Source organism: Pseudorasbora parva, chromosome 21 (genome assembly GCF_024679245.1).
Source record: "Pseudorasbora parva isolate DD20220531a chromosome 21, ASM2467924v1, whole genome shotgun sequence".
Taxonomy (NCBI): domain Eukaryota; kingdom Metazoa; phylum Chordata; class Actinopteri; order Cypriniformes; family Gobionidae; genus Pseudorasbora; species Pseudorasbora parva.
The window spans coordinates 2,726,089-2,745,116 of record NC_090192.1 but is presented as its reverse complement, the minus strand read 5'-3'; the positions used below and the strand labels follow the sequence as shown (position 1 = coordinate 2,745,116).

At 37.8% G+C, this 19,028-nt stretch overlaps 1 protein-coding gene across 2 annotated transcripts; it reads right to left on the bottom strand.

Annotated features, from left to right (window-relative positions):
• Window positions 1-521: 521 nt before the first annotated feature.
• Window positions 522-18,735, bottom strand: cops3 (COP9 signalosome subunit 3). 2 transcript variants are annotated; one of them, XM_067429811.1, is made up of 12 exons: window positions 18,569-18,735; window positions 16,972-17,101; window positions 12,782-12,894; window positions 12,653-12,702; window positions 12,486-12,578; window positions 9,770-9,949; window positions 7,941-8,081; window positions 6,133-6,306; window positions 5,961-6,047; window positions 4,021-4,134; window positions 3,708-3,791; window positions 522-825 (listed from the first exon to the last, which is right to left on the bottom strand). In XM_067429811.1, exons 1-12 carry the CDS (start codon window positions 18,621-18,623, stop codon window positions 772-774), a joined length of 1,275 nt encoding a protein of 424 aa, XP_067285912.1. In that variant the 5' UTR covers window positions 18,624-18,735; the 3' UTR covers window positions 522-771. The 2 variants fall into 2 exon arrangements, with proteins under 2 accessions (XP_067285912.1, XP_067285913.1); XM_067429812.1 differs by having other exon boundaries at window positions 3,708-3,788.
• Between the last annotated feature and the right edge of the window lie 293 nt (window positions 18,736-19,028).

Here is a 19,028-nt window from a genome sequence, read left to right as displayed (position 1 = left end):
TTAATGCTTCAGCATACCAAGACATTTTGGACTATTTCATGCCCCCAACTTTGTGGGAACAGTTTGGGGACGGCCCCTTCCTGTCCCAACATGACTGCGCTCCAGTGCTCAAAGCGTCGGCCCATAAAGACATGGATGAGGAGTTTGGTGTGGAGGAACTGGACTGGCCTGCTCAGAGTCCTGAGCTCAACCCGATAGAACAGCTTTGGGATGAATTAGAGCGGAGACTGAGAGCCAGGCCTTCTCGTCCAACATCAGTGCCTGACCTCACAAATGAGCTTCTAGAAGAATGGGCAAAAATCCCCATAAACACACTCCTAAACCTTGAGGAAAGCCTTCCCAGAAGAGCTGAAGCTGTTAGAGAGGGTGGGCCGACTCCAGATTAAACCATACGGATTAACAATGGGATGGCATTAAAGCTCACGTGCATGTAAAGGCAGGCGTAACAAACTTTTGGCAATATAGTGTGTATGATCTTAAGATTTCGTTCTGTTGTGTTGTAATAAAGACAAGTATCCAAATTACTCTTTTGAACAAAGAAGTCCAGTATCTTTATTTCGTATGACCATAAATGATGTCAACCAAGCATTGATAAATAAACACTGACAAAATAGGAGTTCTTGTTTACTGTGACAGAACCAAAAAAAAGGGGTCATTCCACACATATTTATGTTTTCCTCCAATATAGTCCATATTCAACAGATCGTGAAGGTTTTCCAGCTTTGGGATGAGGAAGGGGACGTGGGGAGCGCAGTGATCCTCCAAACAACCTCAAGAATAGCTTGACGTCTTGCTGCCGACGTCATCCTCCTGCGTTCCCATACTCTAAAAAACACACACACACACATCAATGCTGGAATCACAACCTGGTTAAAATAGCTTTGATTTGTATTCAGTCCCTCCAGGATTTATGATGGTGATGTTTGCAATCAAAATGATTTTGTGGTGGTAATATTATTTTTTAAACAATTAGGACACCACATTTAACATATTATGTATTATGTTAGAAGCACAATAGTCATACACGACAATAGAACAAACAAAATGCACAAATCCAGTTTGTTTTGGTATCTTACTAAAAAAGGCTAGTCCTGCAGTGTAGTAACTAGCTGTGATAACATGAACTAGCCTAGAAATCTAGCGGCAGCAAATCTAATCTGCTGCGAGTGTCGTCTAGCAACTCTCAATACCCTTCTGAGCTGTATTCGCCTAACTCTTGCCGGGCCAATCACATCGTGTATAGAGTCGGTGGGCGGGGCCATAATGACGACGGCCGAGTTGCGTTTGCGTGCTTCTAGTAAACACAGAAACTGGCGAACGGCGGTCTTTCGAATCAGCTTTGACCGCGACTCTGGAAGACTTGGAGTTAAGCTTTTCTCTGAGAAAAGAGCGGCACTGAAGTCATTCTTAAAAAGGGAAGATGTGTTCTGAGTTTAGCCGACCGGATACGGCGAATGTTTAATCAGTCAGAGAGCTCCCCTTCACCGTCGTTGCTCTGATTGGTTGTAGCGCTATCCTATCGCGTGCAGAGGGAGTTTGAAAGACGACCGTTTATCCGCCCCTCGGATTGAGCCGTCAATGGTGAGTTTCCAGACCAAACATCTTGATGTGGCTCTGGCTTGTCAGGCTAAACATGAACGCTTAGTGTGGGAAATATAAAACAAAATCTGACGGTGCGTTCACACCAGACACGAACGAAGCTAATAAATCACATGTAGTTGGATGCTTGAACATTTGAGTTTAATCGCGGGACATTGCGGGACTTTAGATTATAGCCTAGGATCAGAGGAATTTTTCAGGATTTGTGATGGTGACGCGTCATTGCTTGTCACGTGACACACCGCAGCAGCAACAGCGCTGAATGAATGATGATCTGCTTTTATTTAATTATTCCTTTTTTATTTAGAATATTCACAAATGTGTTCGCTATGGCATGAAATATCTCATATTCCGATTGTCAAATATATGCAAGTGTAAGTGTATTGTTGTTTAAACTCCTTTATAACGATGGCGTTAGTTGAACTGTATGCGCGATGGGCGTCACCGGGTTAGTTTGTGCCGCAGACGCAGTTCAGAGAATCAGATCTGTTGGATTTACAACCTCTATGTTAACAACACGTGAATTCATCATTTTCTCCCGAAATACTTAAAAGTAAGTGGCTGGTGAACTGGGAACATTAAAGTTACTTACACAATGTGTATCTGATATGAATAAAACGTGTCGAATTATAATGGAAAGGATTATTATTACCTCTTCCATAGACATCCGTGTGTATTTTACAAACTCTAAATGTATTGTTCTTTTTAGTACTTATGTGAATTTATATGTTTGAAACCTGAAATAAACAGTGTGGTTGAAAACACTGAAAAGTTGTGGTATATGACAGCTCTGAGCGCGCCTAGCTGTCTCTGGCTAAATTCAACATTTGGATTTATCAGTTGATCATGTGATGCACTTGATCATCCGCTCCAGGGACTAGTCTCTGATTACACCTGTGTGATCGTAAGTGCAAAAGGCTTAAAAACAATACATTTTCTGACACAAATTTATTAAATGTAGGCTTAAATCTTTTAATTTTTTCTGAGAGATGCTTGGTTTTCACCGAACACGTAGTCATATCGTATTGTATCGATATGGCATGAAAATCGAGATGAAATTGTCCATATCGTTCAAAATCGCAGTGTGCACCCGGCTTCAGGCATAATTATTTAAGAGTCCGCAGCCAGTCTGACATCGGCCCGTGTGTCAGTACCGAATCAAGTTTGTGGTATATAGCGCATATAATCTAAGGCAAAGTTCACCCAAAAATGTAAATTCTGTTATTAATTCCTCACTCTTATGTTGTTCCAAACCTGTAAGACCTTTGTTCATCTTCAGACACAAATTAAGATATTTCTGATGAAATCCGTGAGCTCTCTGACCCCTGCAGTCTAACACTTTTAAGGTCCAGAAAGGAAGTAAAGACATTTTTAAAATAGTCCATGTGACTCCAGTGGCTCAAACTTATTGTAATGAAGCCATGAGAGTACTTTAGTGCGCAAAAACAAACTTTATTCAACAGTCTCTTCTCGTCTGTGTCAAGGCCATTACATACTCTGCAAGAACAGAGAAAAAAAAATGTGTTCTCGCAGCTTGTCACACCATCTGAGCAGAACTTTTTTTTCTTGTGGGTGTCCAAGAACTTTTGCGATCGGTCAGAAATGTAAAGTTCGGCACCTGATTATTGTGAAGTATGGAAAGCTCTGGCCAGAACAAACTTTGTTCTGTTTTTTTTTCACCTTGAGAAAATGAACACATTTCTTTGTTCTTGCGGAGTATGTCCCAAGTTTCCGTTGTAAGCAGTGATACGGAATGAGCACTGTATTTACAACAAAAACTGTGTAGGAGACTGACACGGGCCAGAAGAAATAGTTGAATAAAGTCGTAATTTGTGTTTGTTTTTGTGCATAAAAAAGGTACTCTCATTGCTTCGTAACATTAAGGTTCAACCACTGGAGTCACCGATGTCTTTACTTCCTTTCTGGACCTTAAAAGTGTTCATTTCAAGAAAAGATTTTTAAGAAAAATGATTATAGGTTAAAATAATTTTGAGGTTAAATTACGGATTATGCAGGATTGCAAAAAATGAGACATTTTGTTGATTTTGTGTTGTATTCAGTGATTGCAGAAAACTGGAGAGACTGTGTTATCTTGCTCAAACTGGTACCTTTTGCACAAACTGGGGATTTACGGTGATTTCCTGATCCATGGACTTTAGTTTTTCATCCAGTTCTATACATTTCAGCATCTGCTTAAGAAAAGAAAGAGACAACCGTGGATTCAGGACTGAAGTAACAGTCATCTTTCATCAACAAACATTATATAATGAATAACACATCATCTGTGCATAAACATATTGCATTGTCTGTACATTGCATTTCACATAATAAAAATATAGGGATATTTTAAACCTTCTCTTTAAGATTAGGATGTTGGCTTCATGCTCTTGTTTTTTGAACAGCACTTTTATAATTACAAACCTCTTGGTCAATTTTGTGGAGCATTGCAGGGTTGTTGTATTTCTCAGGGTTGTCATGGAAACAGACCATGCCATCTTTCTGGTTGATACTTGCATAAATCTCTCCGTCCTCAATCTGAGGGATGAAAAAATTAAACATTTGAGCACCAACAAGCCGTGATATTCAACAAATATAAAGCAGAGCATGCAAGACAAATTGAATCATTTAAATATTTCCGGTAGATACTAGGGATGTTAACCGATGACCGTTTGGCCGTTGGTTGACCGTATCAACGTTAACCGATCAAAGTTGTCGGTAAAAGAAAAAGTGATCTCTAAATTAGGCTATTATAGACAGTGGACTAAACGCTGCTACAGTTAGCCGTCTCATTACAAAATCTTTTTGTGTGAAGTGAACAAATCCCTCACACTCAATTTTCATAACTCGCCTGTTTGTACTTAATAAACCAATAAAAACATTTGCCGCGAGGTCGCAGTGTTTGGGTTTGTGCTCACAAGCTTTGCAAAAAGTAAACACTCGAGGTTAGAGCCCGGGCAGACGGCAGGATGAAGCGTCATTCCGCATAAGATGGACTTACATTTGGAAATATATTACATCTACATCTCACATAAGGTGTTGATCATCATCTTTCTTTATTATTGTCAGCACTACCTCCAACTAAAGCGGCGTCTCTTCGGAGCTGTCCTTTTCTTAAATGAGCCGCGGCAATGTTTCAAATGAGCTTCTAACGCTAGACAAACGCCTTTATTTTCAACGCGATCACCTCGTACCCAAACCATTTCGAAACTAAGGAGCCATTTGTCCTCCGATTACAAACAAGCTCCTCGGCGCCGCATTTGTGGGACTCATGTTTCGCGCTGTGGGGGATTTTAAAAAAGTGACGTGAGTGGAAGGGAGGCGGCGGCGCCGGGACAGTGTGTGTGTGTGTGTGTGTGTGAGAGAGAGAGAGAGCGGGAGGCAGAGAGATCATAGAGAGATGTGACAGAGTTGCGAAGTTGCAGGCGCGGCTCACGGCTGTTATTTCAAATAGCGCAGCATCTTTTAAACGAATCGGTTAATCGGTTTCTACCGGCTAATGAGGCTCGGTGGTCGGTCAAGAAAATGTTTAGTTTTCGCCATCCCTAGTAGACACCATAAAAAATGTCCATGAAAGTCCAGCGAAATCCAGTAAATAATATAATTATTATATCATATGCTTGTTTCTTGAAATTAAGCAGAAATAAAATTGTATAAAAATTGAAAAACTTAAACCAACAGAAAATTAGGAAGTTGAAGCACTAAAATGAATAATTGGAAATAAATAAATACAACTTTTTCTTCTTTTCTTTTTTGCACTTTGAGATTCTAAGGAATGAAAAGTGCATTATAAATAAAATCTATTATTATTATTATTAACTAACTAAAAATAAAATAAGGAATAAATTAAACATTAACTCTTTCCCAGCAAGCGTATAAAAAGAGAAAAAAGTTTGCAGCCACTACCAGGGTTTCTGACCACTTTCACAAATATGTAATAGCCCATAGAATATTAAGTTTTATGAATATCTGAGCATGCCATATATAAAAAGAAAGAGCAGACCCTCTTTCTTTCTTGCTCTCCCTCTCTCTCTCTTAAAGATATTTAGATCTATATTTTTAGTTTACACATATTGTTCTGAACTAAAAGAAAACCTTTAGACATTGGTTTGTACATTGCCTAATCGTAAATTTGTTCAGAAATGGTGATGACACGTTGATGAATAAACTTATATTTGATTTTTATGAGACAGTATTTTGAAAAAAATACCCATCCCTAGTATACACATTATAAAAACGACTTTATTGTTGCTGTAATAATAATAACCCAATTTTTGAATTTCCCATTAATTTCCAATGGTGAAGATCACAAAATAAGCACGTGATTACAGGAGCTGTGTGTCATTATGAGGCTGATTTCCTACCATATGCAGGACGTATTTCTCGGCTTCTTGAGGGCCGGAGAGCTGGACTCGACTTGCCATGTCTTGTAAGGATAACGTCAAGAATGTCTGTCAATCAAAAGAACAGAGATCAGCTTTTCCGTTTTATCAGCACAGTATCTGCAGTTTTACCCTGATTACTGTAACCTCAGACCTTGGTTAGCCTCTGGATGTTCTTCTTGTAGAGCGAGGACAGGCATTGCTTGACCAGGCCGGTGTTGTTGTCTCGTGCAAACGTCTCGCTGTGTTTGTTGACCTGAAGGCGCAGCTCTCCGGGGTTGTTGGTGGCGTACACCTGAGCCAGCTCGTGGTAAGCATTACTGAGGGGCTTTACATCACACACACACACACACACACACACACACACACACACACACACACACACACACACACACACACACAATTAGCTTATGGGGCCTTTGAAGGGTTAGTTCACCCAAAATTGAAAATTCTGTCATTAATTACTTTCCCTAATGTCCGTCAGACCTCCGTTCATCTTCACACACAGATGAAGATATTAGTGTTGAAATCCGATGGCTCAGAAAGGCCTTCATTGACACCAATGTCATTTCCTCTCTCAAGACCCATAAAGGCACTAAAGACGTCGTTACAAAGCCCATCTCACTACAGCGGCTCTACAATCATTTTATGAAGACACAAAAATAGTTTTTTTATATAGTGATGGCCGAATTCAAAACAAAGCTTTGAACCGTTATGAATCAGCGCTTTGATTCATGATTCGGATCGCCAAAGTCACGTGATTTCAGCAGTTTGACACGTGATCCGAATCATGAATCAAAGCGCTGATTCATAACGGTTCAAAGCTTTGTTTTGAAATCGGCCATCACTATATAAGTCGTTATTTCGTTGTATTTTTGCAAAGACTATTCTCATTGCTTCATAAAATGATTGTAGAGCCACTGTAGTGAGATGGTAGCCTGCCGTGGTCATACTCAATTCTAGTCGGAATATGAGTCTGATGCTCCATTGGGCTGTGATTATGGGGCGTGTTTCAAACCAACCAGGAAAGACCTCGATTGGACAGACCGACAACCAATCAGAGCAACGAAGCGACGCATTGTCAAATGTCAACAGACAGAGCTTAACTGCACTGTGTTGCCAAGTCCACGTTTTTTTTTTCATGGGTTGTTTTCTATGTCCGCGGGTTGAAGCAAATATTATGTGATATATAGACCCATGAGTGTGAATTTTAGCAGCATCCTTGCCAAAATAACACACATTTTACCCCTCAAACACCATTTTTTCCCCGAGAACCCCCTAGAGCTATTGTTTAGGGCTAGTAGTTGGCAGATTTTGTTGAAAAAACTTGGCAACCCTGTCTGCACACGCGCTGCAATCAGACTGAAATATACGATCTTTATCGGTGTTGTAAAAAATGTAAGAATTTAATGATACACAGAGTACTTACCCAACATGATCATCATTTTTGAGAGAAATTGTGAAGGTGATGCAGATACGAACAAGCTCTACGTTTAGGATTTGAACAAATATAACCCAAGCCCCTTTGATGATTACGTTATTGTTGATCATCTGTCCGTCATCGTCTAAAGCCCGCCCTGATGATTTCATTGGTCAGAACAGTTTCTGTTCGGGGATAATTACTCCTCTATGGAGCGAGGCCAGACCGAACTGCCCGACCTAAACATTTTGTGGGCAGGGCTAAGTTCGGCTGGCATTCAGGCTAGTGAGATGGGCTTTGTAACGACGTCTTTAGTGCCTTTATGGGTCTTGAGAGAGGAAATGACATTGATGTCAATGAAGGCCTTTCTGAGCCATCGGATTTCAACACTAATATCTTCATCTGTGTGTGAAGATGAACGGAGGTCTGACGGGTGTCATAAGGGTAAGTACTTAATGATTAACTTTCATTTTTTGGGTGAACTAACCCTTTAAACTCTGAAACTACAAAGCAGAAATGCCACATTACATGTCGAGGCTCACCTTGATGAATCGGCCGACGATCTGTGACGTGTATTTGGGAAGCTGCTGGACTTTGCCATGAAGGATGAGGGAAACCAGGATGTACTTCTTGTACGCTTCTAGCATGATGTGACTGACGGCCATTGCAGGAGTGGTTATCGCCTGAAGACGGACAGAAAGACTCTCTTAAGACTAGAAGAGCAGAATTAACACTTTTTTACTGGGAAATTAGACAATATATCCATAATACCACGTATTAGTTGTGAATTTCACAATGATTTTAATGTGCTTTTATTTGATTCATCTCAACTAATCGCTTCTGATTGATTAGAGACATTATTAAAAGGTTTTGATGAAGTCTGCATGCAATAAAATTATCGATATATTAAAGGTGCACTATGCAGCTTTCGTCCACTGGAGGGCGCCTATTCAAAACAAATCGTAGTTTGATGACGCAAAGTGTGAGCGCAGCATCTTGGGAGATGTGGTCTTCTCATCACAGCCGGTGGAAAATAGGACTCGGGCAGAAATCACGTTCATGCATGCGGTTATTAACGTTACTGTAGTGTAAAGCAGAGCAGGGCCGAGTGTTGTGGAGCTGAGCACGGCCGCTGGAGCGATTGTTAAACAAACCCCGCCTCGCAAACACCGGGACTTTTATTATGACGGGACGGGAGACAGTCGCCGGGCGCCTGCACAGATCTGCTCTTCTGGTTATGATTATGAGGTAAAGCAGCTCTGTTTATCATATTAGATACATTTAAGTGTGTTCAAAACGATGTTATGACGTTACTCCGTGCGTTCACTTGTTCACACTGCTAAGAGTAAAGCGCTCCTGCCAAATAAAAGACGAAACCGAGGGTAACGCAGATATGACCCGATTGACAGGCGACTCCCTCAAACACTATGCTGACACGTCCCTGTCCTTAGTTAAAATAGCAATTTTCTCACAATTTACAAATAGTTGGAAACATCTGGGATATTGTAGGTACTCAACTGAACAAAATATATAACACTGGCCTAGTGGTTTTTGGATATTTTACTGCAAAAATACTACATAGTTCACCTTTAATACAATTATTAATTTGCTTAGTATTTGGTCATTGATTTCTGATAAAACCATTTCAGCAAAATCATTTAAAGTTTGATTCATTTCTGTGACTCAGTTCATCTCAACAACTCGATTCTGATTCATTAGGCCCATCTTTCAATGGTTTAAGAATTGATTTATAGCAAATTGATTCTGATTCATTAGGCCCATCTTTCAATGGTTTAAGAATTGATTTATAGCAAATTGATTCTGATTCATTGGGACCATCACTCAATGATTTAAGAAATTATTAATCTCAAATTGATTCTGATTCGCTAGGAAGATCACTCAATAATTTATATGAAGTCTGCATGCAATAAACTGATTAATAAAATGAATATATTAATAAAATTAGTAATGTGCTTAGTATTTGGTCATTAAGTTTCTAATAAAACATGCAATTTCAGCAAAATGAGTGATTCATTTCATCCCAATAAATCAATTCTGATTCGTTAGGCCCATCACTCAATGTGGCATGTAGTAATACAATTTTAGTATGTATGTAAACATAGTTTCTTACTATGTATTTTCTTGCAAATCTCTCAAAATTATTAAATGTTAATTTAGTGAAAAACATCTAAGTTTCATCTAAACTAGTTATATATCTTACGCCTGATAGTCAATGTTTTATGAGTGGTAGGATAATCTCAGTGGGTTTTGTTTTAATTATGAGAAAGAACCATATTCATCTGCACTGTCACGCAGAGCCGAAGCACATGTTCATCCATAAACGCATGCAAAACTGTGCAAAAATAAATACCTGTTCAAAAAAATACAGTGCCCGTTCGAAGTTCTTCAGACCTGTGTAGATCATGCCTCCATAGTAGTAATAACAAAGAAAAGGCTTTGCGTCGTACGCTCCGTTCTCCTTGCAAATATCCATCATGTCCAGCTCCAGGAACGGGACCGCAGGTTTGAAGCACTTGGCTAATAGGCATAACTGTAAACACAGGGATGAGTTATTAGTTGCACAATAAACATCAAATGATCTGGAAACATTTTTATTTTTTTTAAACCAGGTATTTAGCACACTTATGGTCCAAATCCTCTCAAAATTAAAAATTAAAGCACTATATTTTGTTTCAATAATATTTATTCTTTAATATTTTGTAATGGCCCCATTTATACTGCATGGATCAAATGACCCAATCTCGATTTTTCCCTCTCATGTGGCCCAGATATGACGTGAAGTGAACGTGTATATACTCTCTCTCTCTCTCTCTCTCTCTCTCTCTCTCTCTCTCTCTCTCTCTCTCTCTCTCTCTCTCTCTCTCTCTCTCTCTCTCTCTCTCTCTCTCTCTCTCTCTCTCTCTCTCTCTCTCTCTCTCTCTCTCTCTCTCTCTCTCTCTCTCTCTCTCTCTCTATATATATATATATATATATATATATATATATATATATATTTGAAGACAAGATTGAAGACGAGCTTTAATTCCAAAAGACGACTAAAAGGGGCGGTTTCCTGTTGACAGATTAAGCCTAGTCCGAGACTAAAATGGCATTTTAAACCAGATTAATAGAAATCTGCTTTCTCTGTCATGGTTTTAAATAGTCCTAGACTCAGCTGTTTGAATGAATCGTTTGAATGAATCAACTCAATGACTCACTCATTAAGACCCTACTGGTAGTTTAGTTTCATGTTTAAACATTCTTTCCAACATTTCTTATTTGTTTATTCAAAAATACAAATCTTATAGCATTATTTAATGCAGTTGTAATTTTTCAGTGTAAATTATTTAATTTGACTGGTAACAGCCCTATAGTGTCTTATTCTAATTTAATATATAGATCAAATGTAAGAATATAATATGAAACCATAGCCTATATTTAATAAGATTAGGGGGAAAATGCCCTTTATAATATGTAAAAAATATATAAAATATGCAGATTTAAATATGTGAAAGCTGACCGAACACTGGTGAGAGTATTGCTTTAGAATAAATTATATTTACAACACACACACTAAAATAAAATAAAAATCAACAATTTTTTTTTTTTTTAACTTTTTACTTTATTCCATACAAGCAAATGTTTTACTCAAACAAGTGAATGACCGATTTACTTGTCCGAAGGACAAGCACATAAACATGCTTAATGTTGAGTCCTGATATATATAAAATAGAAAAGAAACCCCTAGGTGTGTCCACAACATTGAATCTGGCAGTGTTGGGGAGGCTACTCTGAAACTGTAGCTTTACAAGCTACAAGCTACCTGTAAGTTAAAGTAGTTAAGTTACATTCAAGCTACCATTATTTGAAAAAGTAGTTAGCTACACTACAAGTTACGATCAAAAAGTAGCTAGCTACATTGAAACTACTCACTAAACACTGGAAGTAGAGGAGTTAAATAAATACGCGCAGTGCATTTTAAAGAAAGCACCAGAAACATGCGCGCATGAGTAGAAAAAGAAGTACCGGACTCTGACCTGAAGCGTGCGCGCACACGCCTTTCAGACAACAAACATGCGATCGCCATTCAGTTCTGTCACGGATTATTATTTGGGTTTGAATGGTCAAGCATATGAAAAATGCACGGTCTGGCGAGTATTCAGGTAAACACAGTCGGATGTGTCTTTAGTGAACGTATACAGCTGAGGTAATGAGAGCCGTGCAGGTCTTAATACAGACATTCTGGGTGATTAATGTCAAACACCAAAGAAAAATAGAAAACCACCACATGCTTGGCTAAAAAACTGAAATATATTTATTAAGAATCAGTGTATAGTTAAATTATAGAGTGAAGACTATGTAAGCAGTTTTAAATTTGATTATTTCATTTCTTTCTTGACTTGCTACTGTTAAATAGACCTAATAGCTGAACAATAAACAAAGCAATGTTTTTGTAATATTGTTTGCATTTTTTTGATTATTTTTAAAAACAAAGATACAATTAAAAATCTATATTATGATTATAAAATTACACTTAAAAAATATTAAATTACTGATATCATGAAATAAGATTTTGGTCATCCCAACCTGTTGAGAAGTGAAAGGTTAGTGAATGATAACATGATTGATAATGTGATCTCTGTAAGGATGAAGTGTAAGGAGGAATGGTCAAAAACCAGGGCAGGAACATGCTGGCCAAGTGAATTTTTAGTTTTAAAAAAATAAAACAATGAATAATAAGTTCTCTTGTCATATTAATCATATTACCTGGGGGGTTTTTAGTTTGTTTGTTTTACCGCAGTATCGATTTAGTATCGGTATCGAGGTGTTTTTGTCTGGTATCGTATCGAAGTCATAATTTTGGTGTCGTGACGACACTAATCTGGCTTTAAAAAAAAGTTTGGCACCCCTGTTCTTCAACAAATCATAATAATCAAAACATCCCTGTAGTCTCAATTTCACAGCATATGTGTTCACCGTTGCCTCTTACTTTGCTTACTACACAACAGCTCCTCAATTACACCTTTAATTATCTACAACAATTTAATAAATCTGTAATGGCGTATGTTTTGTGCCTCCAGACTCACCTGACACAGGTCTGCGTGCACTGAGGTAAGCTGATTTGTGTTCATCTGCATCTTGTCTATGGCCTGTTTAAGTATACTTATTCCACGCAAGGGCTGTAAAGAACAAGACAACTTAACATCACACCTGTAATGTAAAGAGAAGTGCAATATGACAGAAAGACACTTGCCTGTTTTCTTTCTACAAGGGCATTTGTCATCTGGTGGCACAGACCAGCAACTGAAAGGAGAAGAAAAGCTTTAAAAGAGGAATACAAATGATGAAAAGCACACAGATGAAGACGGGCGTATCGGCATACATGTGTCTGTGGCGTATCGGATGTGCTCTCCGTTGCAGGTGCTGATGAAGAGTTGGACTTGGGAAAACAAGGTCTCGAAATCAGGGATGTTTGGCATGGAAAACTTCACAAACCTGCAATGCAGTCAAAAGACAAAGCAACACTTTCAGATGGCCACAAAAGACTTCATGAACTCTCAGTGCTATGGGACTCAACAATAGGGATGGGACATTACACAATTCGATTCAATATGGATTATTTTGGATATTATATCAGGTACAATACATGGCAAATTTTTGAACTAATGCTGTGAACTATGGGAGTCAATCGTAGCCTGCTTTAACGTTAAAGATGAAAATGAACTGATTTGCATACAAACACTTCAATTACACTCAAGGATTTTCTTTTTTTATAATTAAGTTATAATATTAGCTATTTAATATATACAATTATATAATCATATTCTACTCCAAATTGTTTTGTATTTCATAAAAACTAGCAAGATTTATTATACAGGCATTAAATATTAAAGAACATGTAATATGGTGCATATATTTAGCAAATTGAGTTAATTTTTCTAGCTGACTAACGAGTTTATGGACACTGATATGATTTTTCTGGGGTACGTTTTACCACGTTTGTCTTTTCACGGTTGAAACTGACTAAGCGATTGCATGTAGATTTAGGCAAGTTGTACTCTCTTTTAACACACTTTCAGATGCTCATTCATGTTTATTTCATGCTGTAACTGTATTTATTAATGAGTTAGTTCACCCAAAAAGGAAAATTAGCCCATGATTTACTCCCCCTCAAGTCATCGTAGGTGTGTATGGCATTCTTCTTTTAAATAAATACTATCAGAGTTATATTAAAAAAGTCCTGGCTCATACAAGCTTTATAATGGCAGCGAATCTTTGCCTCGTTTATGAAGTCCATAAAAGTGCAACTATCCGTCATAAAACTGCTCTACACGCCTCCAGGGGTTAATAAAGGCCTTCTGAAGCGAAAGTGGTGCGTTTGTGTAAGAAAAATAACCATATTTAAAACTTAATAGACTAAAATAACTAACATCTGGCGGAAAAGATCATGTTCCATGAAGACATTTCGTAAATTTCCCACTGTAAATATCGAAAATGTAGAATGCACTTGGCCAAAAAACGAAACTAAAGCCAAAATGTATACATAATATACAGTACTGTGCAAAAGTCTTATGCTGCCTTCACACCGCACGCGAATGACGCGAATAAATCGCGCTATTCGCGCAAAGTTGGACGCGTGAACATTTTGAATCCATTCGCTTCATTCGCGTGTGACATTCACTACACAACAGACGCAAATTCACGTCATGTTAGGGGTTTCTGCTAGTCATTTTGACTGGGTCACTTGACTTCTTTTCTGTAAAAAATACTACTGTTAATGTGTGACAAAAACGTAGTTTGAAGACTTTTTCAGGCGATAATATTGTTGTTTAATGCTCAAATCTGTGTTTTTTTATACAAAAAGTGCTCATTCGCATGTGACATTCACTACACAACAGACGCAAATTTGCGTAATGGGAGGGGGTTCTGCCAGGCAGCGGCAGTCGGCAGAAAGACTATCCGAGTTAAGGCTGCTCTCACCGGGGTTGATGAGTGCTGAGCTCCGCTGATCGCCTGGGTCTCACACCTCCGAAAACACCAGATCAAATTTTCAAATAGGAGCTCACTTAATAAATAAATCACATATTTGAGCTTTAAACAACTACATTCTAGCCTGAAAAACTATTAAAAGTACATTTTTGTGACACAATAGAGTAGTATTTTTAAATTACTCTGGCCTCGGGTTTCCCCTATGGGTTTCCCATCCGTCACTTCACCACGTGACAGCAGTAGCAGGCTCCTCATTGGTTAACGCGGCGCGAATATCCGCCAAAGTTCAGATTTTTCAACTTGAGCGTTTTGCGTGTTTCGCTCAATTTGCGTGATCATTGCCGCTTCATTCGCGCGAATCGCGTCATTCGCGCCGCCTCATTCGCGCGAATCGCGCCGCAGAATGCCTATTCGCGTCTCTGCATTGACTTAACATGTAAATCACTCGCGCGAATCGCGTCATTCGCGTGCGGTGTGAACGCAGCATTAGGCACATTTTTTCACCCACCAAAAATGTTTTACGCCAGTTAGTAATATATTTTGCAATAGTGTGTCAGTAGCTAATATCAGTTTACATTTTCAAATATTTATTTTGCCATTAATTCTAATAATCCGTCCTGACACACTAATTACAATTACTGACTAGGGATGGGTATCGTTAAGGTTTTAACGGTATTACTACTCTTAACGATACTGCTTATCGGTCCGGTACTTTAACGGTATTCTTATCGGTACTTTTTGAGATTTTTATATATATTATATATATATATATATATACAATTAACAAAGATACACATTATATAGGCCTGCACTGCTTTAATTTCAGGAAGAATTCTAAACAAATGTAAAATAACACTGGATAGTTTATCATAGATAGGATAAATTAATGCTTTTTAAAGCTGAAGTTATTCATTCAAGAGCTGCGAGTGATTTTCTCTTTGCATTTTGGTTGTTTAATTTGCAGTAATTTGTCAGCATGTTTATTTACACCGCTGCCTCTTTAAGACAGATGTGCAGATCTATAGGCGACTGATAATAGGCAGATGCACTACATTTTCTCCCAACTATCCATAATAACTACGTCCATTTTAGACAAACTGTGTTTAAGAGACTCTCCAAGCCGGTCATTTTGACATAGATGTTTGTGTACATTTGATCGTTTAGACGCGAGTGTGAAACCGAAAGTGTAATTTGCTCGTCTCGTTGCGGCTGTTTCAGAGCTCGCTGACTTGGGAACAATCTCGTGCGCACTTTTTTGTGCTTTTAATCGCTTTTTTTATTATTAAACGCGTCCCGCAATTTACCAACAGTAGCTAGACTGTATTTTACAACAATCACCGATCGTGCTGATTCTGTCATTACGTTTGAGTTATATGGAGAAATGACAGCGTATGGCAACTGCTGCAAGGGGAATTAAGTTGCGCTAGATATAAATATCAAAATTATAATCTTTGCCAAAGAAGCCAAAATCTAAAATAAAATCACATTATCACAATCTAGTGTAAAGTGAAACTAGGCTAGATTTGAATGTTTAGTTCTGTCCTCCGTGGGCTGTCGTTTTGCTCTCTCTCTCTCTCTCTCTCTCTCTCTCTCTCTCGTCACGTCACGTCACGTCACGTCACGTCACGTCACGTCACGTCACGTCACGTGCATTTTCAAAAGTACCGACAGCAGAACCGATAACGTCCGATAACTGGCTTAAAAACATTTTTGGGGGGTGAAAATACTAAAGTGCCTAAGACTTTTGAATAGTACTATATATTACAAATATATATTATATTTAAATTGTTTGAATTTAATGGATCTGAAATCAAAAAATAGTCACAAACCAATAGAATAATCAAACTTTTACTAACAGTTACATAAAACCTAAAATATTTCTACCGATAATGCTATTTTCAGCCGAAAATTTTCGGCGGCCGAAATTTCGGTGCACCCCTAGTAAATATATAAAATATATGAATTATTAGTAGTAATATCCATTGCTAAGGACTTCATTTGGACAACTTTAAAGGAGATTTTCTCAATATTTACATTTTTTTGCACCCTCAGATTCCAGATTTTCAAATAGCTGCATCCCGGGCAAATAACTTTGAGCTTTCGGGTGATGTATAAATCTCATTTTCCAGAAAATTACCCTTATGTCTGGTTTTGTGGTCCAGGGTCACATATTGTAATGTATAGCCTATATTTCATTAATAAAGATCAGCGTTATTTTACATTTGATTACAGTCTCTGTACCTGAATATGTTTGTTTAAATTGTATCTTTGTTCAATTGTAATTATTTGTGAAGTTGCTTATTTGTTATTTTAAGTGTTACTTGTCTTTAAGAATGCTTAAATGTATATTAGTTAGGCAAGTTGTTTTTTCTTTTAAAAGTTCCTTGGGTATGTTTTTCTTTAGCCTGTTGATTTGTGTTCATGGTATTCAGCTACAATAAAAATATTTTGCAATAAGACTTAGAATAAATGTCCAATTTTTTTTTTTTTTTAACCTTATTGGAACGGAAACTAGAAGTATAATCGGAATCGTTAACATTCAAATGATACCCAACCCTAATCATCAACAAGTCACTGACTTACAAAACAGCTAAAACACCGAGCGAGTGCTCCTGGATGTCCAGCGCCCCCAGAACAGTGTCCAGATGGGAGAGGTTTTTGGCCAGAAGCTCCCCGCTCTTATTGATCAGTTCACAGAGTTGAGTCATCTGACCTGAGAAGCACAAAAGGCATGATTATGATTATGCATAAAAACATTATTTCACATTAGGGATTTTATTTTAAAGTAAATGCACATGCAAATGGTGCTGAACTGTACAGATTGGCTATACATCAACTATCATGTTCAGTGACTTTACGGCTGTTCTCCAGACTACACAGTCATACAACATCATTAAAGGCACAATATGTACATTTTTTGAGAGTCTTGACTTTTGATTGGGCGGAGCTTTTATTCTGCCGCAAGCGCTTCCACTTCTTCCGCTCGTGTGTGTGTGTGTGTGTGTGTGTGTGTGTGTGTGTGTAACGCAGCGCCATTTTATCATATCCCACACATCTGAGTGTGTTAAAGTGATGTTATAATGCGAGATCATATTAGGCGGTAAAACATGGTACTCTGTGCGGTAAATCACCAACACCAGATTTAAACAATAAGACTAACTGTGTTGAGCTGGAGAACAATCATTAGATTCTGTCCATCAATGATCCAAACAGTGTCTAATAAAACACATCAGATATTAAAGCGGCGCTAGTGTTGCCATGTTTAACACACAATAACACCGGAGGGTTTGATGTTTTTGACAGGCGTTAGAAATCACTTTGTTCTCTGGATTTAAACATTCTTGGAAACATTTGGGATAATGAGTACACAAGTAAACAAAACAGTGTTCTAGTGGATATTTTAATCCCAAAATCGTACATATTGTGCCTTTAACTCGGTGGACATATGGTACAGTTGATACATATTTTGCTTTATGTATGAGTTACGTATGAGTTGATGTTATGTATGAGTTTATGTATGAATACTTATTATGTATTTCCCTAAAATTTAAATTATATTGTCCATCTCCAATTAACCAGTATCACACTGCATAAAGAAGAGCATTGTATCAGTTATTGTAATAACCTTGAAAAATAAATAATGAAACCTGAGACCAAAATAAATCCGTATAAGTACAACTGAAAAATAAACTCCTCTTTACAGAAATATAACCTTTCTTGCATGCATTCACTAATAACGTCATTACATATCGATTTATTATTTTGACTTTGTTTATTAATATCTTAATTTGTGAAAAATGAGAGAAGGGCAGTCATGTTTTCATTCTACTGTACACGTTTATATCGTTTTATCAATGATGATGACAATGCCAAGACAACCAGTTACAGGTTTATAATTGTTATGATGGTAAGTTATGTTATGCCATATTTTATAAATGACTCAGCTAACATGACACATCCAATCATTTCATTAATATAACAACTAAACGGTTATGCAAATGTTCAGCAGCTTTTTAATTGTTATTAGTTAGACGAACAGAATCAGATAAACAAATCCCATGTGTTACTACCTGAAATATAAACAACTAGCATGCTATCACGCGACCAAGCTTTAGCATTAAGCTAGTTAGCCCATGCATCCGTGTGTTTGAGTGTTTCCGAGCCGTGTAAATGTCCGTACCTTGAGCGGAAAGTTGCCGCACATTATTCACGAACTGCTCCAGAGCTGAAGCCATCGTTTCTGCGATTTTGAGAGGATGTTTTTCATTCAAATGTCAAAAGCAGCTTTCCAGTACAGAAGGGACGGGCCCTCAGCCGCCAACAGCAAACGAAATATCGCGAGGTTTGAGTGACAGCTCAGATTCCACGAGATTTCAGGGAAGGGATCGTTCGCTCCACTAGGACCATAACTGAGACGCAAACTCCATCCATAATAAGTAGAGTAAATTTTAGATAATGTAAGATTTCACCACACAAACACACACCTATTATTTATTTAGAGTTAAATGTTTTATTTACAACTAAAGTTCACATGATTCAGGCTTTGAAAATTGATTTTTTTTTAAGGAATAAAACGAACATGTCTATTTCTCCCGGTGCTAAAATCTTTGTTAAAAAATAATTTTATGTATTATAGGTTA

What these genes read in the sequence shown, in the direction of transcription:
- cops3 (XM_067429811.1), bottom strand. Translation starts at nt 18,623, where the DNA reads ATGGCTTCAGCTCTGGAGCAGTTCGTGAATAATGTGCGGCAACTTTCC. An exon ending in CCGATACGCCACAGACACAT is followed by an intron (nt 12,703 to 12,781) that starts GTATGCCGATAC and finishes TTCTCCTTTCAG; the next exon opens with TTGCTGGTCTGTGCCACCAG. An exon ending in CACTGTATTTTTTTGAACAG is followed by an intron (nt 8,082 to 9,769) that starts GTATTTATTTTT and finishes GTCCGTCTTCAG; the next exon opens with GCGATAACCACTCCTGCAAT.